The 17324-nt window shown below is 41.5% G+C and overlaps 2 protein-coding genes and 1 pseudogene across 2 annotated transcripts; all 3 read right to left on the reverse strand.

The window, feature by feature from the left end:
- Positions 1-649: 649 nt before the first annotated feature.
- On the reverse strand, positions 650-3250 carry LOC118938070 (annotated as a pseudogene).
- LOC110486258 (tetratricopeptide repeat protein 25-like) lies at positions 2103-5037 on the reverse strand. Its single transcript, XM_036940956.1, has 3 exons — positions 4204-5037; positions 3756-3909; positions 2103-3631 (listed from the first exon to the last, which is right to left on the reverse strand). Exons 1-3 carry the CDS (start codon positions 4270-4272, stop codon positions 3495-3497), a joined length of 360 nt encoding a protein of 119 aa, XP_036796851.1. The 5' UTR covers positions 4273-5037; the 3' UTR covers positions 2103-3494.
- Positions 5038-10825: 5788 nt separating this feature from the next.
- LOC110512845 (heat shock 70 kDa protein) lies at positions 10826-13990 on the reverse strand. Its single transcript, XM_036940944.1, has 2 exons — positions 13794-13990; positions 10826-12944 (listed from the first exon to the last, which is right to left on the reverse strand). Exon 2 carries the CDS (start codon positions 12919-12921, stop codon positions 10987-10989), a length of 1935 nt encoding a protein of 644 aa, XP_036796839.1. The 5' UTR covers positions 12922-12944; positions 13794-13990; the 3' UTR covers positions 10826-10986.
- Positions 13991-17324: the final 3334 nt, after the last annotated feature.

Consider the following 17324-nt stretch of genomic DNA (forward strand, 5'->3'; position numbering starts at 1 on the left):
AAATGCATGTTCTGTAAAGGAAATTTGTTCAACAGTCTGTGGACTCTATGAGATCAGATGTGTCTGATCAATTTCTGATCTGATAACATTGCATGATTTCATAATACCCATATAAAGGGAATCAGCTGCTTAGTGAATCACAGCATTGTCAGCATGCCAGTTTTAAACAATGTTATCAGAGTGCAGAAGTAAAGGGAACTAGCCTTGTAATCAGATAGAAAAACACCACAGCGAAACATGTACACAGTTCTAAAGAATTGTAGATGATTTTTGACTGGGTGCATTGTGCCAGTCAATACACGTCTGTTGTGTTCGTCTCCAATGGCCTGCTTACATGCACATTGGCACAGGCAATTAAACCCAAGTTACCCAACACCTGCTAACAGGCTCTGCTGAAAAATGTGCCAGATCAGCAAGATTTCACAAGTTTCATAAGGCAATCCAAACACATCTTAACTGTCTTTCTAACCTATATTTCCTTATATAAAGCGTCTGGGTCATTCTCTCTCTCTCTCGGATAGTTTTAATTAGATTACCAATACCATGTGTGTCGAGTGCCAACGACTCAACACACAGTAATTGCTTTCTGGATCATTAGTCGGTGGCACGTTACACTGCAAACAAAGAGGACTCCAAAACAACTAGGCAAGGCTTAACAAAACGCTTTATTAATGAGACACTACAAAATATTACATTGGAAACGTGCATGTGTTGCAGTACTACAGGAAACACATCAATGAAAAGGAAGACATCAACTTATACTACACAGCTGTAAGGATTGAATTCCAGTGTAGATGAATAATAGATTTTCAAAGTAATACATCATAGCATAATTCAATTTTGTTCCCACCCAAGTGAAGTCCTTTCCTCAGCTGTATCTCCTAAGTTTATTCTGTAAGGGGTATGTACATTTTGTATGTGTGCAATTTTTCTATACATAAATAAGCAAAGAAAATAAAAGTATACAACAAAAACTCAAGTGGAGGTCGGAGAAGCATGTTTAAAAGACTGTTTTTATTACATTGTCCTTGACCATCTGTCTGTGGCTACTCTTCAGTCATCTTCTGATGAGCGCTCATAAACATTGCCTTGCCTCACGGAGAGCCTAAATAAGGGCATCAAATATTGTATCAGTGAGCCATTGTGATTTGACAATAGGAAAGAAGTGACATGAATTGACAAGGATGTTCAGGTAACCTTCTGGATGGCATCCCTAGCAGGGTCATCCTGGAGAACCTTAGCCCTGTCCAAAGCTCTTTCAAAGTGGGCAACACCGGATTTAAAGTTGACAAGCTTCACTGGGAGGGGACACAGAATGAAAAGACTGTTAGGACCAGTTCAATGCTTTGACCAAGATCAAGTAGACAAAGACTAATCACAGTTTCCATGAAATCATCACTTGTGTCCCCAGGTTGTAATTCAAAAGAATCAGCATTGATATGCTGTCCACATCTGATCAGAATTGTATGGACATGTTCCCATTCAATCCCATAAACGTCAATGGAAAAGGGATACCTAGTCAGTGGCACAACTGAAAGCATTCAACCGAAATGTGTCTTCCGCATTTAAGCCAACCCCTCTGAATCAGAGAGGTGCGGGGGGGGGCTGCCTTAATCGATGTCCACGGTATCGGCGCCAGGTGAGCAGTTGTGGGGGTTTACTGCCTTGCTCAAGTGCAGAACGGCTGATTTTTCCACCTTGCCAGCTCGGGGATTCGAACAACACTGTCCCAACACTCTAACCTCTAGGCTACCTGCCGCCCCTCAATGGAACCACAGTACATAAAAAATACATTATATTAATTAGATCAAGCTCAGACATGAGATAATGGCATTTCCTTTAAGAGTCTGTAAAGATGAACTTAAAATACAGGCCAGGGGGCCATTGCTATTGCTATGCACATCACAACTTATCAACGACTCAAACAAGGGGTTTCTACACACTTCTACCTGCACTTACTCTCTGACTGTGCCACCAACACACAGGCGTTCAGTTGCCACTTCTCATCAGCGATGTCATCGGCCACGGCGAGTGAGCGAACGCCGTAGTCCCGGGCCGCCACTGGCCAGCGGGATCTTTTCCTCCCAGCTGAGAATGGAGAAGCAAATACACAAACAACAGTGAATAGGATACATATATTAGGAGTCCTTTGTATTAAACTATTTGCTTCATCACACAACCCAAACATAAAAACACAGATGTGCCATATACTTTGAGTTTCCACCGACGCATCAATAGCCTGTGGGAACTTTCATATTCTGGCGTACACCCGGCCGACATTATCAAGTGCCCTTGACTTTGCGTCTGGGAGTTTGCTGTTGGACAACAAAGAAAGCGAAAGAACACTGTTAAAACAATAAGATGCAGTGTGTGAAAAGCACTTGATTTGAAATGTGGGACGTTAGAAAAATCACATACGCTCCCCTACGTGTTTATTTGGATAGTGAAGCTAATACTCTTAATTTGGCTCTGTACTCCAGCATTTTGGACTTGAGATCAAATGTTTTATGAGCCGACAGTACAGAATGTCACCTTTTTATTTGAGGTTATTTTCATACATATCTGTTTTACCTTTTAGATATGAATGCACTTTATGTATCTAGTCCCCTCGTTTGAAGGTGTCAAGTATTTGGACAAATTCACTTAGTGTATTAAATGGAGTCAAAAGCGTAGTATTTGGTCCCATATTCCTAGTACGCAATGACGACACCAAGCTTGTGACTCTACAAACTTGTTGGATGCATTTGCTGTTTGTTTTGGTTATGTTGTGCCCAATAGAAACGAATGGTAAATAATGTATTGTGTCATTTTGGAGTGACTAATTGTAAATAAGAACAGAATGTTTCTGAACACGTCTACATTAATATGAATGCTACCATGATTAAGGATATGAATGAATCGTGAATAATGATGAGTGAGAAAGATGTACCAAAGATCATGCCCCCAATACATGCTAATAAGAGTTTACCGTTGACCAGGATGTATTGATAAGCATCAAACTACCATATTCATCCTTGGGTCTGTTCTGTCTTATCAGCATCAATCTCTTCCAGGCTCTTGAGTACAAAACGGGTGGGATCAGAGGGAGGGTTCTGCCGGGTCTTGTTCCACTTCTGCTGCATGAGCTTGCGGTCTCTCTCCCGCGCATAGATGGGCTTCTGCTGGCGCCAGAAATCAGTGCGTGTGTCCAGATAGGTCCTGCAGTCTCTCCCCTCCCCGCATCTTACCTTTCACCAAGTTTGGAGGCCATTTATGACTTGAGTGGAATATTTGCCCTTTACCACACACTGGGCTCTGTAATTCATGCTGATAATAATGAATGTGTAAAGGGAATCAAAGGACACGTAGAGGCCAATTCTCCAGATAGGGTACGTGATAAAAGAGCATCTTCCCAAGTGTGACAGTGTATTGATTGTGTACTGAAACTAAGACAAAATAGTGAACATACAGAAACAGGCTAAGTAAAATATTTCTGGCTGCCCTACCTTCATCTTTCAGTAGCTTCTCCTTATCGCTGTAGACTCTCCCAGAAGCTGCTTGGCTGTCTTCTCACTCATAGGCGTCTTCTTGTTCTGCTGCCTCATCTCCCTTCTCAGGGGGTGAATCAGCCCCTTCGGCCGTCCCTTCTTCCCTGGTGGTAGAAAGGTAAGATATTTTGAAAACCAGATGGAAAACTCACAAAAACTGCGTTATGAGAACAATGAGGTACTCAATCTGTTGGTCTTCTACAAAAATATTTTTGACCCAGTACTTACAGCCCACAGAGTTGTCGATAGCCTCTTGGGCCTTCTGGATTCCCAGTCTAAATTCCTGCAGCTCTGGCCACTGTTTGTGCCCCCTGTGGTAAAACACCAGGTCAAACTCAAAGTCTCCCATGGTGTATAAAGCTTCCGCTTTCTGATACAAACCCTGGGAAAGGAGGAATACAAATAAATCAATGGATTTTGCTTGGGAAATTATGACAAATCAGAAACAACAGTGTGCCCTAGTGGTCATTGAAAATAAAAAAGCTTTGAATTTCAGTACAGTAGCTGGCCAACAGGGGGATACAGCTGTTCCGTTCCAAACAAAACAGACAATACAAAGCTTTCCTCAATAACGGCAAACACTGGCTGAGAGATAATACAATGACTGCTACACAATAAAGCCAAAGGCTGAAAATAGAACAGGGCTGAATAATGATGCCCAATGATTAAACTGCACCTTTAAGAATGATTTGTCCTCATAGAGAGAGGCCTCTGCGTCCCTCAATGCATTATCACAATCTCTCATCTTTACATAACATTTGGATCTGGCAACCAGACCATTTTTGTCATCTGGCTGAAGAATCAATGTCTGAAAGAAATGTATAAACTGTCATTAGCTACGAATACAAACTTGACATGCATATAGTGTGGACTTGAGGTAGCAAAAAAGCCACTGACTGAGAAGACAGCCCAAACGACTTGGCAACCAGTGCATACGTTTTCGATTGACAGCTGTGTAACAGAAGAAATTGTCTAAATGCATATACACAGAGATTGCATTCAACCACAAGCATAACTCTCAGCAAATATAGTAAATGGTCATAGCTAAATAGCTAGCTATGAATGGCTAAATGTTTATTGTTTCGCTATCATTAGAGCTTTCCCAGATATATCATCTACGCTACTAGTCGGTTCCTGGACACCCGCGATTGAATCAGATCACTCATTACACAAACTCCACAGCAGGGAGAGGTAATGCATCTTTTGTCATGCCACTCAGTCAACAAACGAGCAACCGAGCATGCACACACTGCATTGTTAACTTGTGCTGCCCTGTCCCCAAGAGGGCACGTTCGAGCGGATCACTTTTGTCGCCCTTTCAAAGTATGTTGCATTATGGGGATAATAATTCTCCGACTTGCGCCAACATGTCAACAGCATGAACATTACAAAAATCATGTCATCAAAAGGTCATGACGTTTTGACTGCAGTCAACTGCACGTTTCTGCAGTTCATCTTCATAACTTCATCCTGCAGCCATCGCTTGCATTGTTAGGTTATGATTTCAGTTTGTGAGTGTGTGACATGAGGTTTGGAGACATGTTTTTTTCAACATGATAATGAAAACATTTTATAAACAATGGCAACACTGACATGTTGAGCTGAGCCTTGCTGTTGGAAAACCCCATTAGTGTCTGACTTTTGGCTGTGTGGACTCGACCCTCGGGACCCAAAAGGTGCACGTTATGCTTTTTAACACAGCTGATTTAAATAATCAACTAATCCTCAAGCTTTGATTATTTGAATCAGCTGTGTAGTGCTAGGGCAAAAACAAAAATGTGCACCCATTGGGTTTACAATTGCACTTTCATATCAGTACATCATTTTGCTTTATTTAAACTAATAGCTAGCTATACTAAACTGGTAGCTAGCTACCAGTGGAGGCTGGTGGGAGGAGCTATTGGAGGATGGGCTCATTGTAATGGCTGGAATGGAATCAATTAAACGGTATCAAACACATCAAACATATGGAAACCACGTTTGACTCCGTTCCACTTATTCCAATCCAGCCATTACACAGAGCCCGTCCTCCTATAGCTCCCCCCACCAGCCCCCACTGCTAGCTATCAAGTGGGTGGACCAGTTTTCCCAAATGTGGTGTGGTGTGTAAATGTGGTGTGGTGTGTAAATTAACGTCAAGTTTTGCTTGCTAGCCAACCAACAACGTCAATGCCCCTATCAAGACAATATAATATGAAATATAGAAACTGATCATGACCAGATTTCATTTCACTGCGATTGGTTAGTATACATGCAATAATACTTGTATACTGTCAATCACTGAGATGAATTATTTGCATTGCTGGCTTCATTAAAAATGGTTAATCTGATGGTCCTGGCATGGTTTCGAGGCCTGTTCAGAAACCTTGAAAGTGTGGCGTCAAAGGACACTTTGATAACGAATAAAGTTGACTTCATAGCTTTTACTGGTAAGGTTAATAATACAACTCTGGTTGTGGAAAGCAGAAATGCCAGGTTGAAGGTTATTGTGGAGATGGCAAAAGATATTGGGGGTAACAGATGTCACTGTTGAAATGGTTGTTGACATGCTGAACAATCCTAAGGGTGGAGTGTTTCAGCAGGCTATAGATCAAGTTTAATGGGGTTGGGGAGAGGTTTTGGGGGGAGGGGGGAGGGTGTGGGAGAAGTTAGGGAATTAATAATTGGACAGATCATAATTGGACAGATCATGATTGATCTTACATTCCAACACAGTAGGTGCACTTTAAACGTTTGTTTGCGGACCATCATCATATCGAAGAAGAAGTGTAATGGCGGCTGGTAGAGTTTTTTGAGTCGACCCTATGTAGCCGATGCGAAATGGCTAGCTAGTTAGCGGTGGTGCACGCTGGTAGCGTTTCAATTGGTGACGTCACTCGCTCTGAGACCTTGAAGTAGTGGTTCCCCTTGCTCTGCAAGGGCCGCGGCTTTTGTGGAGCGATGGGTAACGATGCTTCGAGGGTGACTGTTGACGTGTGCAGAGCGTCCCTGGTTCGTGCCCAGGTCGGGGCGAGGGGACGGACGTAAAGTCTATACTGTTACACCTACATGGCGGAAAATTCAAGATACAAGAACCATTTGAACAGTTTGCTACGACAGCGGATGAAGGAGCGTGGAGATGTGGAAATGGACAGAGGGGAAGAAGTAAAGGAGAGTAGAGGGAAGTGATGTGGTGAGGAAGATGGGCGTCAAATACAAAAAGGCAAAAATGCTCTCCGGTAGATCCAACATTTAACCTGCTGAGTTCGGGCCTCTTCCCGATGATGACAAGGATGGTTCTGGAGAGAATGGATCCTTGCCCTCTGGCTCATCCATATGTGATGTCAGGATGGGTGGAGAAGAGGTTGGGGACTGTTGAATCTGCACCATGCGTCTTGGGACAAGAACTTTGATTTGCTATGCTCTCCGGAGCTGAGCGCTGTTGAAAGGAGTGATAACTGGTGTGGTGTTAAATGTTGAGAACCAACTGAAATGGAAGATTCCCGGTGTCTTTGACGCCTGCCGTTTGGTGTGACGCAGACCCGGTGGAGAGCGGGGTGAAACAGAGAAGATACTGTCTGTCCTGCTGAGTTTTGATGCAGTCTTTACCAGACAATGTCAAGTTAGGAAGTGTCAGTTATCCAGTGGGAGCTTTGGTCCCGACCCCTAGTTTGGTAACAGCTGGTGTACAGTAACCGAATAAACATCTGCATTTTGAAATAGTATTTTTAAAATCAAATTATAATATATTTTATTAACAAAAAAAAAGTATTGTATTGTCATTTTTTGAATACTGGGCTTACAGTAGTAATGGACGTGGATCGCAGTTCACACCTTGATGAGAATTTAAATTGGACAATAGCTAGCCGAAAGGCTCATAATAGCTAATTGTTGATGGAAACTTATTTGATATGATTGTATAGAAACACACGCCACATAACAAAATGTGATCTTATAACAAAATAAACTATATCATAAACTGCCTAAATGGCACCCTATCAAATAGAAATTAGTTTAGGTGAAAATATGGCTTAACATGTTTATTTACCACAGTGTGAAACTTGAGTTTTTAAAAAAAATGCAGTTTTCGACCCATTAGAAAGAAAAGAAGGGACTAATTTCTTCAATATATAATTATTCATTCAGTTAAACCCATAAAACTGTATTGTGGTCTTAGTGCAGGCCCGCAGTATTTCTTTCAGGCTGGAGTAGATGTGCTCAACGATGCCCTCTGGTGGTCTGAATGAGCATTAACGGCAACAACGGCTGACAGTAAAATACTATGATCTCACGCACTTTGAGGTACCTTACCATACCGCACTGCAGCACAATGCAACTACTAAATGAGGACACACTTCACACTATATACACAGCAGTGCCGGTTGGTGCCGTTTAGTGTCTCCTGACCCCTCCTGTCTCAGCCTCCAGTATTTATGCTGCAGTAGTTTATGTGTCGGGGGGCTAGGGTCAGTTTGTTATATCTGGAGTACTTCTCCTGTCCTATTCGGTGTCCTTTGTGAATTTAAGTGTGCTCTCTCTAATTCTCTCTTTCTCTCTTTCTCTCTCTCGGAAAGACCTGAGCCCTAGGACCATGCCTCAGGACTACCTGACATGATGACTCCTTGCTGTCCCCAGTCCACCTGGCCGTGCTGCTGCTCCAGTTTCAACTGTTCTGCCTTATTATTATTCGACCATGCTGGTCATTTATGAACATTTGAACATCTTGGCCATGTTCTGTTATAATCTCCACCCGGCACAGCCAAAAGAGGACTGGCCACCCCACATAGCCTGGTTCCTCTCTAGGTTTCTTCCTAGGTTTTGGCCTTTCTAGGGAGTTTTTCCTAGCCACCGTGCTTCTACACCTGCATTGCTTGCTGTTTGGGGTTTTAGGCTGGGTTTCTGTACAGCACTTTGAGATATCAGCTGATGTACAAAGGGCTATATAAATACATTTGATTTGATTTGATTTGGTTTAAGATTATGGAGGATTTTGTTTTATTACCATGGCCTTATTTCGATTACAGCATATTGGATGACTGTCATTCATATTCATATTCACCCAGCTCAATGTAACAGCGATAGGTTTAGGCTACTGCATGATACTCAAATTTTCCCTATACCAATCAAGAGATTGCTACAACCTATAGCCTTGAAATGAAAGTTTATACCGTAGGTGCACAGGTCGAGAGACAAATTGGAGTGATCAAGGTGACAGGCAGAGAGAGACACATTCCATTCCATCTTGCACACTCTTGCCTGCATCTAGCTGATCTGGGGTGTAATCTTTAGTCCAAACAGTTGCAAAACGCTTCGAAAGTTTCTATTGGACAAATAAATTCAGGTTGGTCCCGCCCCATTTCGTTCTGTTTAAGAAACATTTTGCAACAGAATCGGCAGAATGAATACACCCCTGATCACCCACACACAGTTAAATTTCATAGCAGCCACATAGAGCATTATCACTTTACTTGTTGTAAAATTCATTCTCGCATCTACAGGCTTTCCTCCTCTCACCTTTTCCCTTCACTTGTGGACTTCAGTACACAACACAACAGCTATCTGTGACTAGGCACAAAAACCTCTCCTTGCCAAACCGTCACACCATAACCACTAACCGCTACACAACCTACATCGTCACCATATCAAGGTTATAGTAAAACAAACCAAAATAGAACAAACACATTAGTAAACCCACAATCCAATCCCAAGTGTACAATCACGCATTACAGTGTACAGCAAGTAGTTTAGCAGTTAAACCGGCGGGCCCCGGTGCCCATACATTTATAAAACCAAAAGCTTACATTGACTTGGAAGAGTTGCAGTGTTGGATAGCCTTAGCCAGCTAGCTAACATAAATAGCATTTCTCTCTGTTTGAGTCAGGTTCTTTGGGTAGAATAAATTAGCTGCAATAGCTAAGTGAAAGGTAGACTAAGAAGAAGAAAACATCTAATGAAATATAGCTCTCTCTCTCTCTCTATGCTGCTTCAACTATTGCCTTTCTCTCTTTGAGTCAACTACTCACTGCAGTGCTAGCTAGCTGTAGCTTATGCTTTCAGTACTAAATTAATGATCAGATCCTTTGGATGGAAAACTTGTTAGTTCATACTGCAAGAGCTCTGATAGGTTGGAGGATGTCCTCCAGCTGTAGTCATAATTATTGTGTAATTCTATGGAATGTGGTGAGAACCACGAGGCTCCTAGGTTTTGAATTATTGAAGTCAATGTACCCAAAGAAATCGCCAGACATAGGCTATTTCTTTTACAAAACAACGTGCAACTGCAACTCAAACTGGCCATTGTTTTATTCTAAAGAATATGGCCCTTTATAATGTCCACTTATGTTCATATGCTGTATATAGCATCTTAACGTTTTAAAACAAAATAGATAAATCATTTGTCCAGCCTTTGCTGCTACGCTTGCAGATGTCCATAATATGCTGCGACCCTAATCAAAAAGTATTTATCACCAAATAACAACAACTTAGCGATAGGTTGTTGTAACATTTGAACTTAAAACATGTTTTTCATTGAATTAAATAATAATTGTATGAGTGAGCACCTTATAGTTTCATTGTATTGACATTCCCAGCCTTATTTACAGTCGTCCGTTTTTGTTCAAAATATGAAGTCATTGAAACTGAAACACTGCATCCTGAATGGGTGGAGGCAGCAAACAATGTACTAGGCCAGCCATAATTTACAACCTGATAGAAATATGTTTTGGACTACCAAGAAATGTATTGGTGAATTATATTAATCATGCATTGAGCTGCATCCATCTATTCTGCCAACAATACCGTACTGTACAACATGGAATTTTGAGTCAAATAGAACCTATTTTTAAAAAACCTCTTACAAAGTTGGTTTTGAAGCATAAACTGGGAATTTGATATGTTTTACTGATATTATGATTGTCCGTTTGCAGATATGAAACAAAGTAGTTCAAATGCTGTCAGTTCCACTTTAAATACTTCAAAATCAGTCAAATATACAGTATTTGGTTCTTTGAGCTTGACACCAATAAGCACAAAGTAAGGAAAAATGTGACCTGTAATTGTTTTTTTTATATGTGCCAGAAGTGTATTTGTGCCGCTTTTTCCAAGAAGGACCATAGTGATTGTATCAGATGTTATCGCAGAATAAAGAGTTGATAAGCTAAACATTGTGGCCATTAGGGTGTCTTCACTTGTTCTCTCTGGTGGTTTAGCCGTCTATCAAAGTTTTGTTTACAATATTTCATGGTATTGTGTAAAAAATTTGAATAATCAATGTGTTATGATGAGAAGGAATTCAAGAAAACAGCCAACAGACCTAGAAACATATTTAAATACATTTTATTTACAATGTCCAGCAATGCAATATGGTATGAATCAACAGATGTACAGTGTGTTTTTACAAGTACAAAGTATTTCCTGAATAGTAAATTGTATGCAGTGATACTAATGCATTTTGAAAAGTCCTTTATAAAAATCCCTCACATTAGTCAATCTCTTCAATGGTTGGGCCTTGGGAGCTGTCACCAGAGCTGGTCCGTGCCTGGTCTCCACAGCAACCTGTGGGCATCCCTCCCTGCTGGTACAGCTTGGTAATGATAGGCTGGCATACTTTCTCCAGCTCCTTTAGCTGATGCTCATACTCCTCTTTGTCGCCCAGCTGGTTGTTCTCCAACCAGGAAATGGTCTGGTCGCACCTGTCCACCACTTTCTTTTTGTCCTCCTGGCTGATCTTGCCTTTCATGTTGTCGTCCTCCACGCTGCTCTTCATATTGAAGGCGTACGACTCCAGGGAGTTCTTGGCAGCTATCTTCTCCCTCTGTGCGTCATCCTCAGCTTTGTATTTGTCAGCGTCCTGCACCATCCTCTCAATATCCTCTTTGCTGAGCCGGCCCTTGTCGTTGGTGATGGTGATCTTGTTCTCTTTGCCCGTGCTCTTGTCCACTGCTGATACGTTCAGAATGCCGTTGGCGTCGATGTCAAAGGTCACCTCGATCTGAGGGACTCCTCGTGGGGCAGGGGGGATCCCAGAGAGCTCAAACTTCCCCAGGAGGTTGTTGTCCTTGGTCATGGCTCTCTCTCCCTCGTAGACCTGGATCATGACCCCGGGCTGGTTGTCGGAGTAAGTGGTGAAGGTCTGGGTCTGTTTGGATGGGATGGTGGTGTTGCGTTTGATCAGGGCGGTCATGACCCCTCCGGCGGTTTCGATGCCCAGGGACAGGGGAGCCACATCCAGCAGCAGCAGGTCCTGGACGTTCTCAGACTTGTCGCCAGACAAGATGGCCGCCTGGATGGCAGCGCCGTAGGCCACCGCCTCGTCTGGGTTGATGCTCTTGTTTAGCTCTCGGCCGTTGAAAAAGTCCTGCAGGAGCTTCTGGACCTTGGGGATCCGGGTGGAGCCTCCGACCAGGACGACGTCGTGAATTTGGGCCTTGTCCATCTTGGCATCCCCGAGGGCTTTCTCCACAGGCTCCAGGGTTCCCCTGAAGAGGTCGGAACACATTTCCTCAAAACGAGCCCTGGTGATGGAGGTGTAGAAGTCGATGCCCTCAAAAAGAGAGTCAATCTCAATGCTGGCCTGGGAGCTGGAGGACAGTGTTCTCTTGGCCCTCTCGCAGGCTGTCCTCAGCCTCCTCAGAGCCCGCTTGTTCTGGCTGATGTCCTTCTTGTGTTTCCTCTTGAACTCCTCCACAAAGTGACTGACCAGGCGGTTGTCAAAGTCCTCCCCGCCCAGGTGAGTGTCTCCAGCTGTGGCCTTCACCTCAAAGATCCCATCCTCGATGGTCAGGATGGACACGTCAAAGGTGCCCCCACCCAGGTCAAAAATCAGGACGTTGCGTTCCCTGGACATGCCTTTGTCCATGCCGTAGGCGATGGCTGCCGCCGTGGGCTCGTTGATGATCCTCAGCACATTCAGCCCAGCGATCACTCCAGCGTCCTTAGTGGCCTGTCTCTGTGAATCGTTGAAGTAGGCAGGGACTGTGATGACTGCATTGGACACCTTCTGGCCCAGGTAAGCCTCAGCGATCTCCCTCATCTTCACCAGGACCATGGAAGAGATCTCCTCTGGGTTGAAGCATTTGTTCTCACCTTTGTAATCGACCTGAACTTTAGGCTTTCCTCCGTCGCTGACCACCTTGAAGGGCCAGTGCTTCATGTCGGCTTGCACGACCTGATCGTTGAACTTTCGGCCAATCAGGCGTTTGGCGTCGAAAACGGTGTTGTTGGGGTTCATGGCCACCTGGTTCTTTGCTGCGTCTCCGATAAGTCTCTCAGTGTCTGTGAAGGCCACATAGCTGGGTGTGGTCCTGTTGCCCTGGTCGTTGGCGATGATCTCCACTTTACCATGCTGGAACACCCCCACACAGGAGTAGGTGGTGCCCAGGTCAATGCCGATAGACGGGCCTTTAGCTGATGACATCTTGATGGTTTGGAGTTAGTTGCCTTCAAATGAATGAAATAATATTTTAGAAATTGATATTCTTCTACGAAAACCTAGGTGCAAGTAATGACAATCTCCACCAACAGAGATGTTAGCCTAAATATACTTGAATAACAACCAGACCTGGGTTCAAATACATGCGTATTTAAGTATTTCTAATTCTTATTTTCTGTGTATTTGAGGATTTTCAAATACATGGTAATACTTTCCAAATGTATTTCCAAACACATTCCAATATTCAACTACTTATATTTCAAAATGTACTGGTATTTTAAAGTCCTTGAAAAACAATAATTAGCATTTGAACCCAGGTCTGAAAACAACACTGTTGTCAATGTTTGTGTTTCTTATTGGTGTTATATACATACATACATATATATATATATATATATATATATATATATATATATATATATATATATATATATATATATATATATATATATATATATATAAATATATATATTAGTGTTAGACACAATCATTTCTGCTAATCTATTACAGAGAAACTCTTTTCACAACAGGCCTCAATTTTTTCTATGAACACTCCTGAACAATATTGTGTTATCTTCACAGAATTAGAGCAGATTTTCTTAAAATGAACAAATAACTAATTATAATAAAATAATAATATGCTACAAAAAAAAAGAATGTAGGCATAGTCTGTCCAATGAATATTATATCATTATAATATTATTTCTTTATTAGTTAACCAAATATTCTGGCATAATGTTATAGCTAAATCAGCTATGTCCACACAACCAACATAGCATCATTGTTTATTCTATCAAGTTTATAACTGTCACAGCCATTATGAAAATAGGGTCCTGAATGAATTCCCCTTTACTTACAGTTTATGAATGTAGAGGTCTGTTGAACGTGTCTCTTCTCTTTTCTTGCTTTCTTTTCCCTTTAGTATTCTCGTTGAGTCGATGTTTGAATCTGAATGTACTTCACCAGAATATATACCACCCCCATTGCCTAAAAAATAGCACTCATGATTTCTAGCCATTTCTCGAACTCTCCGAATACATTGCTCAAGAGAGCGCAGCTTCCTGTGCAATGACGTAGGCTGCGAGGCATATGCACATGTCAGTTCTCTTATTACAGAGCGTTCGAGAGGCAAGGAGACCTGTCCAGAACGCACACACACAGCACACTAATAGTGAAACCATTATTCGTATTGATTAAAATGATCAAAAACCGTTAATGATTCAAATTTCAACACAAATGAAACAGCATCCGGGTTCAACCTTACTTAGTCGACATTTCAGTCTATCGGCCACACTGCAGTTCCTCAACAGTTCACGATATGTCAGTCTATACATTTTTTTCTCTCACTAATGAATAATAGACATGTATTGTAAGATAATTGAGTGCCTACTGCACAAGTGGTATGTGCAACTCACCACAAGTTAATGTGCCTCCAGGGAAGATCATTTTTGTTGTATTTAAGCCAGACTATTTAAGATATCCAGTATTAATTGTTAAATGAAAGACAAATGATGAACACACTGGCTAATCCACCTCTATTCTATTCTAGTCAATGTTATTCTGTTCTAAACCATTCTAGTCTACCCTATTCCGTACTGATGGCCTATCAGTTCACATTTGCTTACCAAAAACAAGATATCTCCATGATATCCCCATCATGAGGATATCTTGTTAATGCTAAGCAAATGTGAACTCCTTGTGACATTCTCCTGTGAATTTTAATTACAAAAAACACAAATGGTAGCTAAAGTATTTGCTAATATGCATTGCATTCAGAAAGTATTCAGACCCCTTGACTTTTTCCACAATTTGTTACGTTACAGCCTTATTCTAAAAATGTATGAAATTATTTTTTTCATCACCAGTCAACAGTCAATACCTCATAATGACAAAGAAAACACTTTTTTTTAAAAAATTGTCTCATATTTATTAAAAATAAAAACAGAAATACCTTATTTCGCCAGCAGCTTACCACCCTGCATACCACTGCTGGCTTGCTTCTGAAGCTAAGCAGGGTTGGTCCTGGTCAGTCCCTAGATGGGAGACCAGATGCTGCTGGAAGTGGTGTTGGAGGGCCAGTAGGAGGCACTCTTTCCTCTGGTCTAATTTTTTAAAATCTTAATGCCCCAGGGCAGTGATTGGGGACATTGCCATGTGTAGGGTGCCATCTTTCAGATGGGACGTTAAACGGGTGTCCTGACTCTCTGAGGTCATTAAAGATCCCATGGCACTTATTGTAAGAGTAGGGGTGTTAACCCCGGTGTCCTGGTTAAATTCCCAATTTGACCTTCAAACCATCACGGTCACCTAATAATCCGCAGTTGACAATTGGCTCATTAATCTCCCTCCTCTCCTGGTCTGATTGAGCATTAATGGCAACAATGGCTGACAGTAAAATACTATGATTTCACGCACTTTAAGTTGCCTTACCATATCAGAATGCAACTACTAGATGAGGACACCCTTCACACTATATACACAGCAGTGCCGTTCAAGATTATGGAGGATTTTGTTTTATTACCATGGCCTTATTTCGATTATAGCATATTGGATGACTGTCATTCATATTCCCATTCACCCAGCTCAATGTCACATCAATAGGTTTAGGCTACTACATGACACTCAAATTTTCCTATACCAATCAAGAGATTGCTACAACCTATAGCCTAGAAATGAAAGTTTATACCGTAGGTGCACAGGTCGAGAGACAAATTGGAGTGATCAAGGTGACAGGCAGAGACACATTCAATCCCATCTTGCACACTCTTGCCTGCATCTAGCTGATCTGGGGTGTAATCTTTAGTCCAAATAGTTGCAAAACGTTTCGAAAGTTTCTATTGGACAAATAAATTCAGGTAGGTCCCGCCCCATTTCGTTCTGTTTAAGAAACAATCGGCAGAATGAATACACCCCTGATCACCCACACACAGTTAAATTTCATAGCAGCCACATAGAGCATTATCACTTTACTTGTTGTAAAATTCATTCTCGCATCTACAGGCTTTCCTCCTCTCACCTTTTCCCTTCACTTGTGGACTTCAGTACACAACACAACAGCTATCTGTGACTAGGCACAAAAACCTATCCTTGCCAAACCGTCACACCATAACCACTAACCGCTACACAACCTACATCGTCACCATATCAAGGTTATATTAAAACAAACCAAAATAGAACAAACACATTAGTAAACCCACAATCCAATCCCAAGTGTACAATCACGCATTACAGTTTACAGCAAGTAGTTTAGCAGTTAAACCGGCGGGCCCCGGTGCCCATACATTTATAAAACCAAAAGCTTACATTGACTTGGAAGAGTTTCAGTGTTGGATAGCCTTAGCCAGCTAGCTAACATAAATAGCAGTTATCTCTGTTTGAGTCAGGTTCTTTGGGTAGAATAAATTAGCTGCAATAGCTAAGTGAAAGGTAGACTAAGAAGAAGAAAACATCTAATGAAATATAGCTATCTCTCTCTCTCTATGCTGCTTCAACTATTGCCTTTCTCTCTTTGAGTCAACTACTCACTGCAGTGCTAGCTAGCTGTAGCTTATGCTTTCAGTACTAAATTAATGATCAGATCCTTTGGATGGAAAACTTGTTAGTTCATACTGCAAGAGATCTGATAGGTTGGAGGATGTCCTCCAGCTGTAGTCATAATTATTGTGTAATTCTATGGAATGTGGTGAGAACCACGAGGCTCCTAGGTTTTGAATTATTGAAGTCAATGTACCCAAAGAATTCGCCAGACATAGGCTATTTCTTTTACAAAACAACGTGCAACTGCAACTCAAACTGGCCATTGTTTTATTCTAAAGAATATGGCCCTTTATAATGTCCACTTATGTTCATATGCTGTATATAGCATCTTAACGTTTTAAAACAAAATAGATAAATCATTTGTCCAGCCTTTGCTGCTACGCTTGCAGAAGTCCATAATATGCTGCGACCCTAATCAAAAAGTATTTATCACCAAATAACAACAACTTAGCGATAGGTTGTTGTAACATTTGAACTTAAAACATGTTTTTCATTGAATTAAATAATAATTGTATGAGTGAGCACCTTATAGTTTCATTGTATTGACATTCCCAGCCTTATTTACAGTCGTCCGTTTTTGTTCAAAATATGAAGTCATTGAAACTGAAACACTGCATCCTGAATGGGTGGCGGCAGCAAACAATGTACTAGGCCAGCCATAATTTACAACCTGATAGAAATATGTTTTGGACTACCAAGAAATGTATTGGTGAATTATATTAATCATGCATTGAGCTGCATCCATCTATTCTGCCAACAATACCGTACTGTACAACATGGAATTTTGAGTCAAATAGAACCTATTTTAAAAAAACCTCTTACAAAGTTGGTTTTGAAGCATAAACTGTGAA

This window comes from Oncorhynchus mykiss, chromosome 13 (genome assembly GCF_013265735.2).
Source record: "Oncorhynchus mykiss isolate Arlee chromosome 13, USDA_OmykA_1.1, whole genome shotgun sequence".
NCBI classification, from domain to species: domain Eukaryota; kingdom Metazoa; phylum Chordata; class Actinopteri; order Salmoniformes; family Salmonidae; genus Oncorhynchus; species Oncorhynchus mykiss.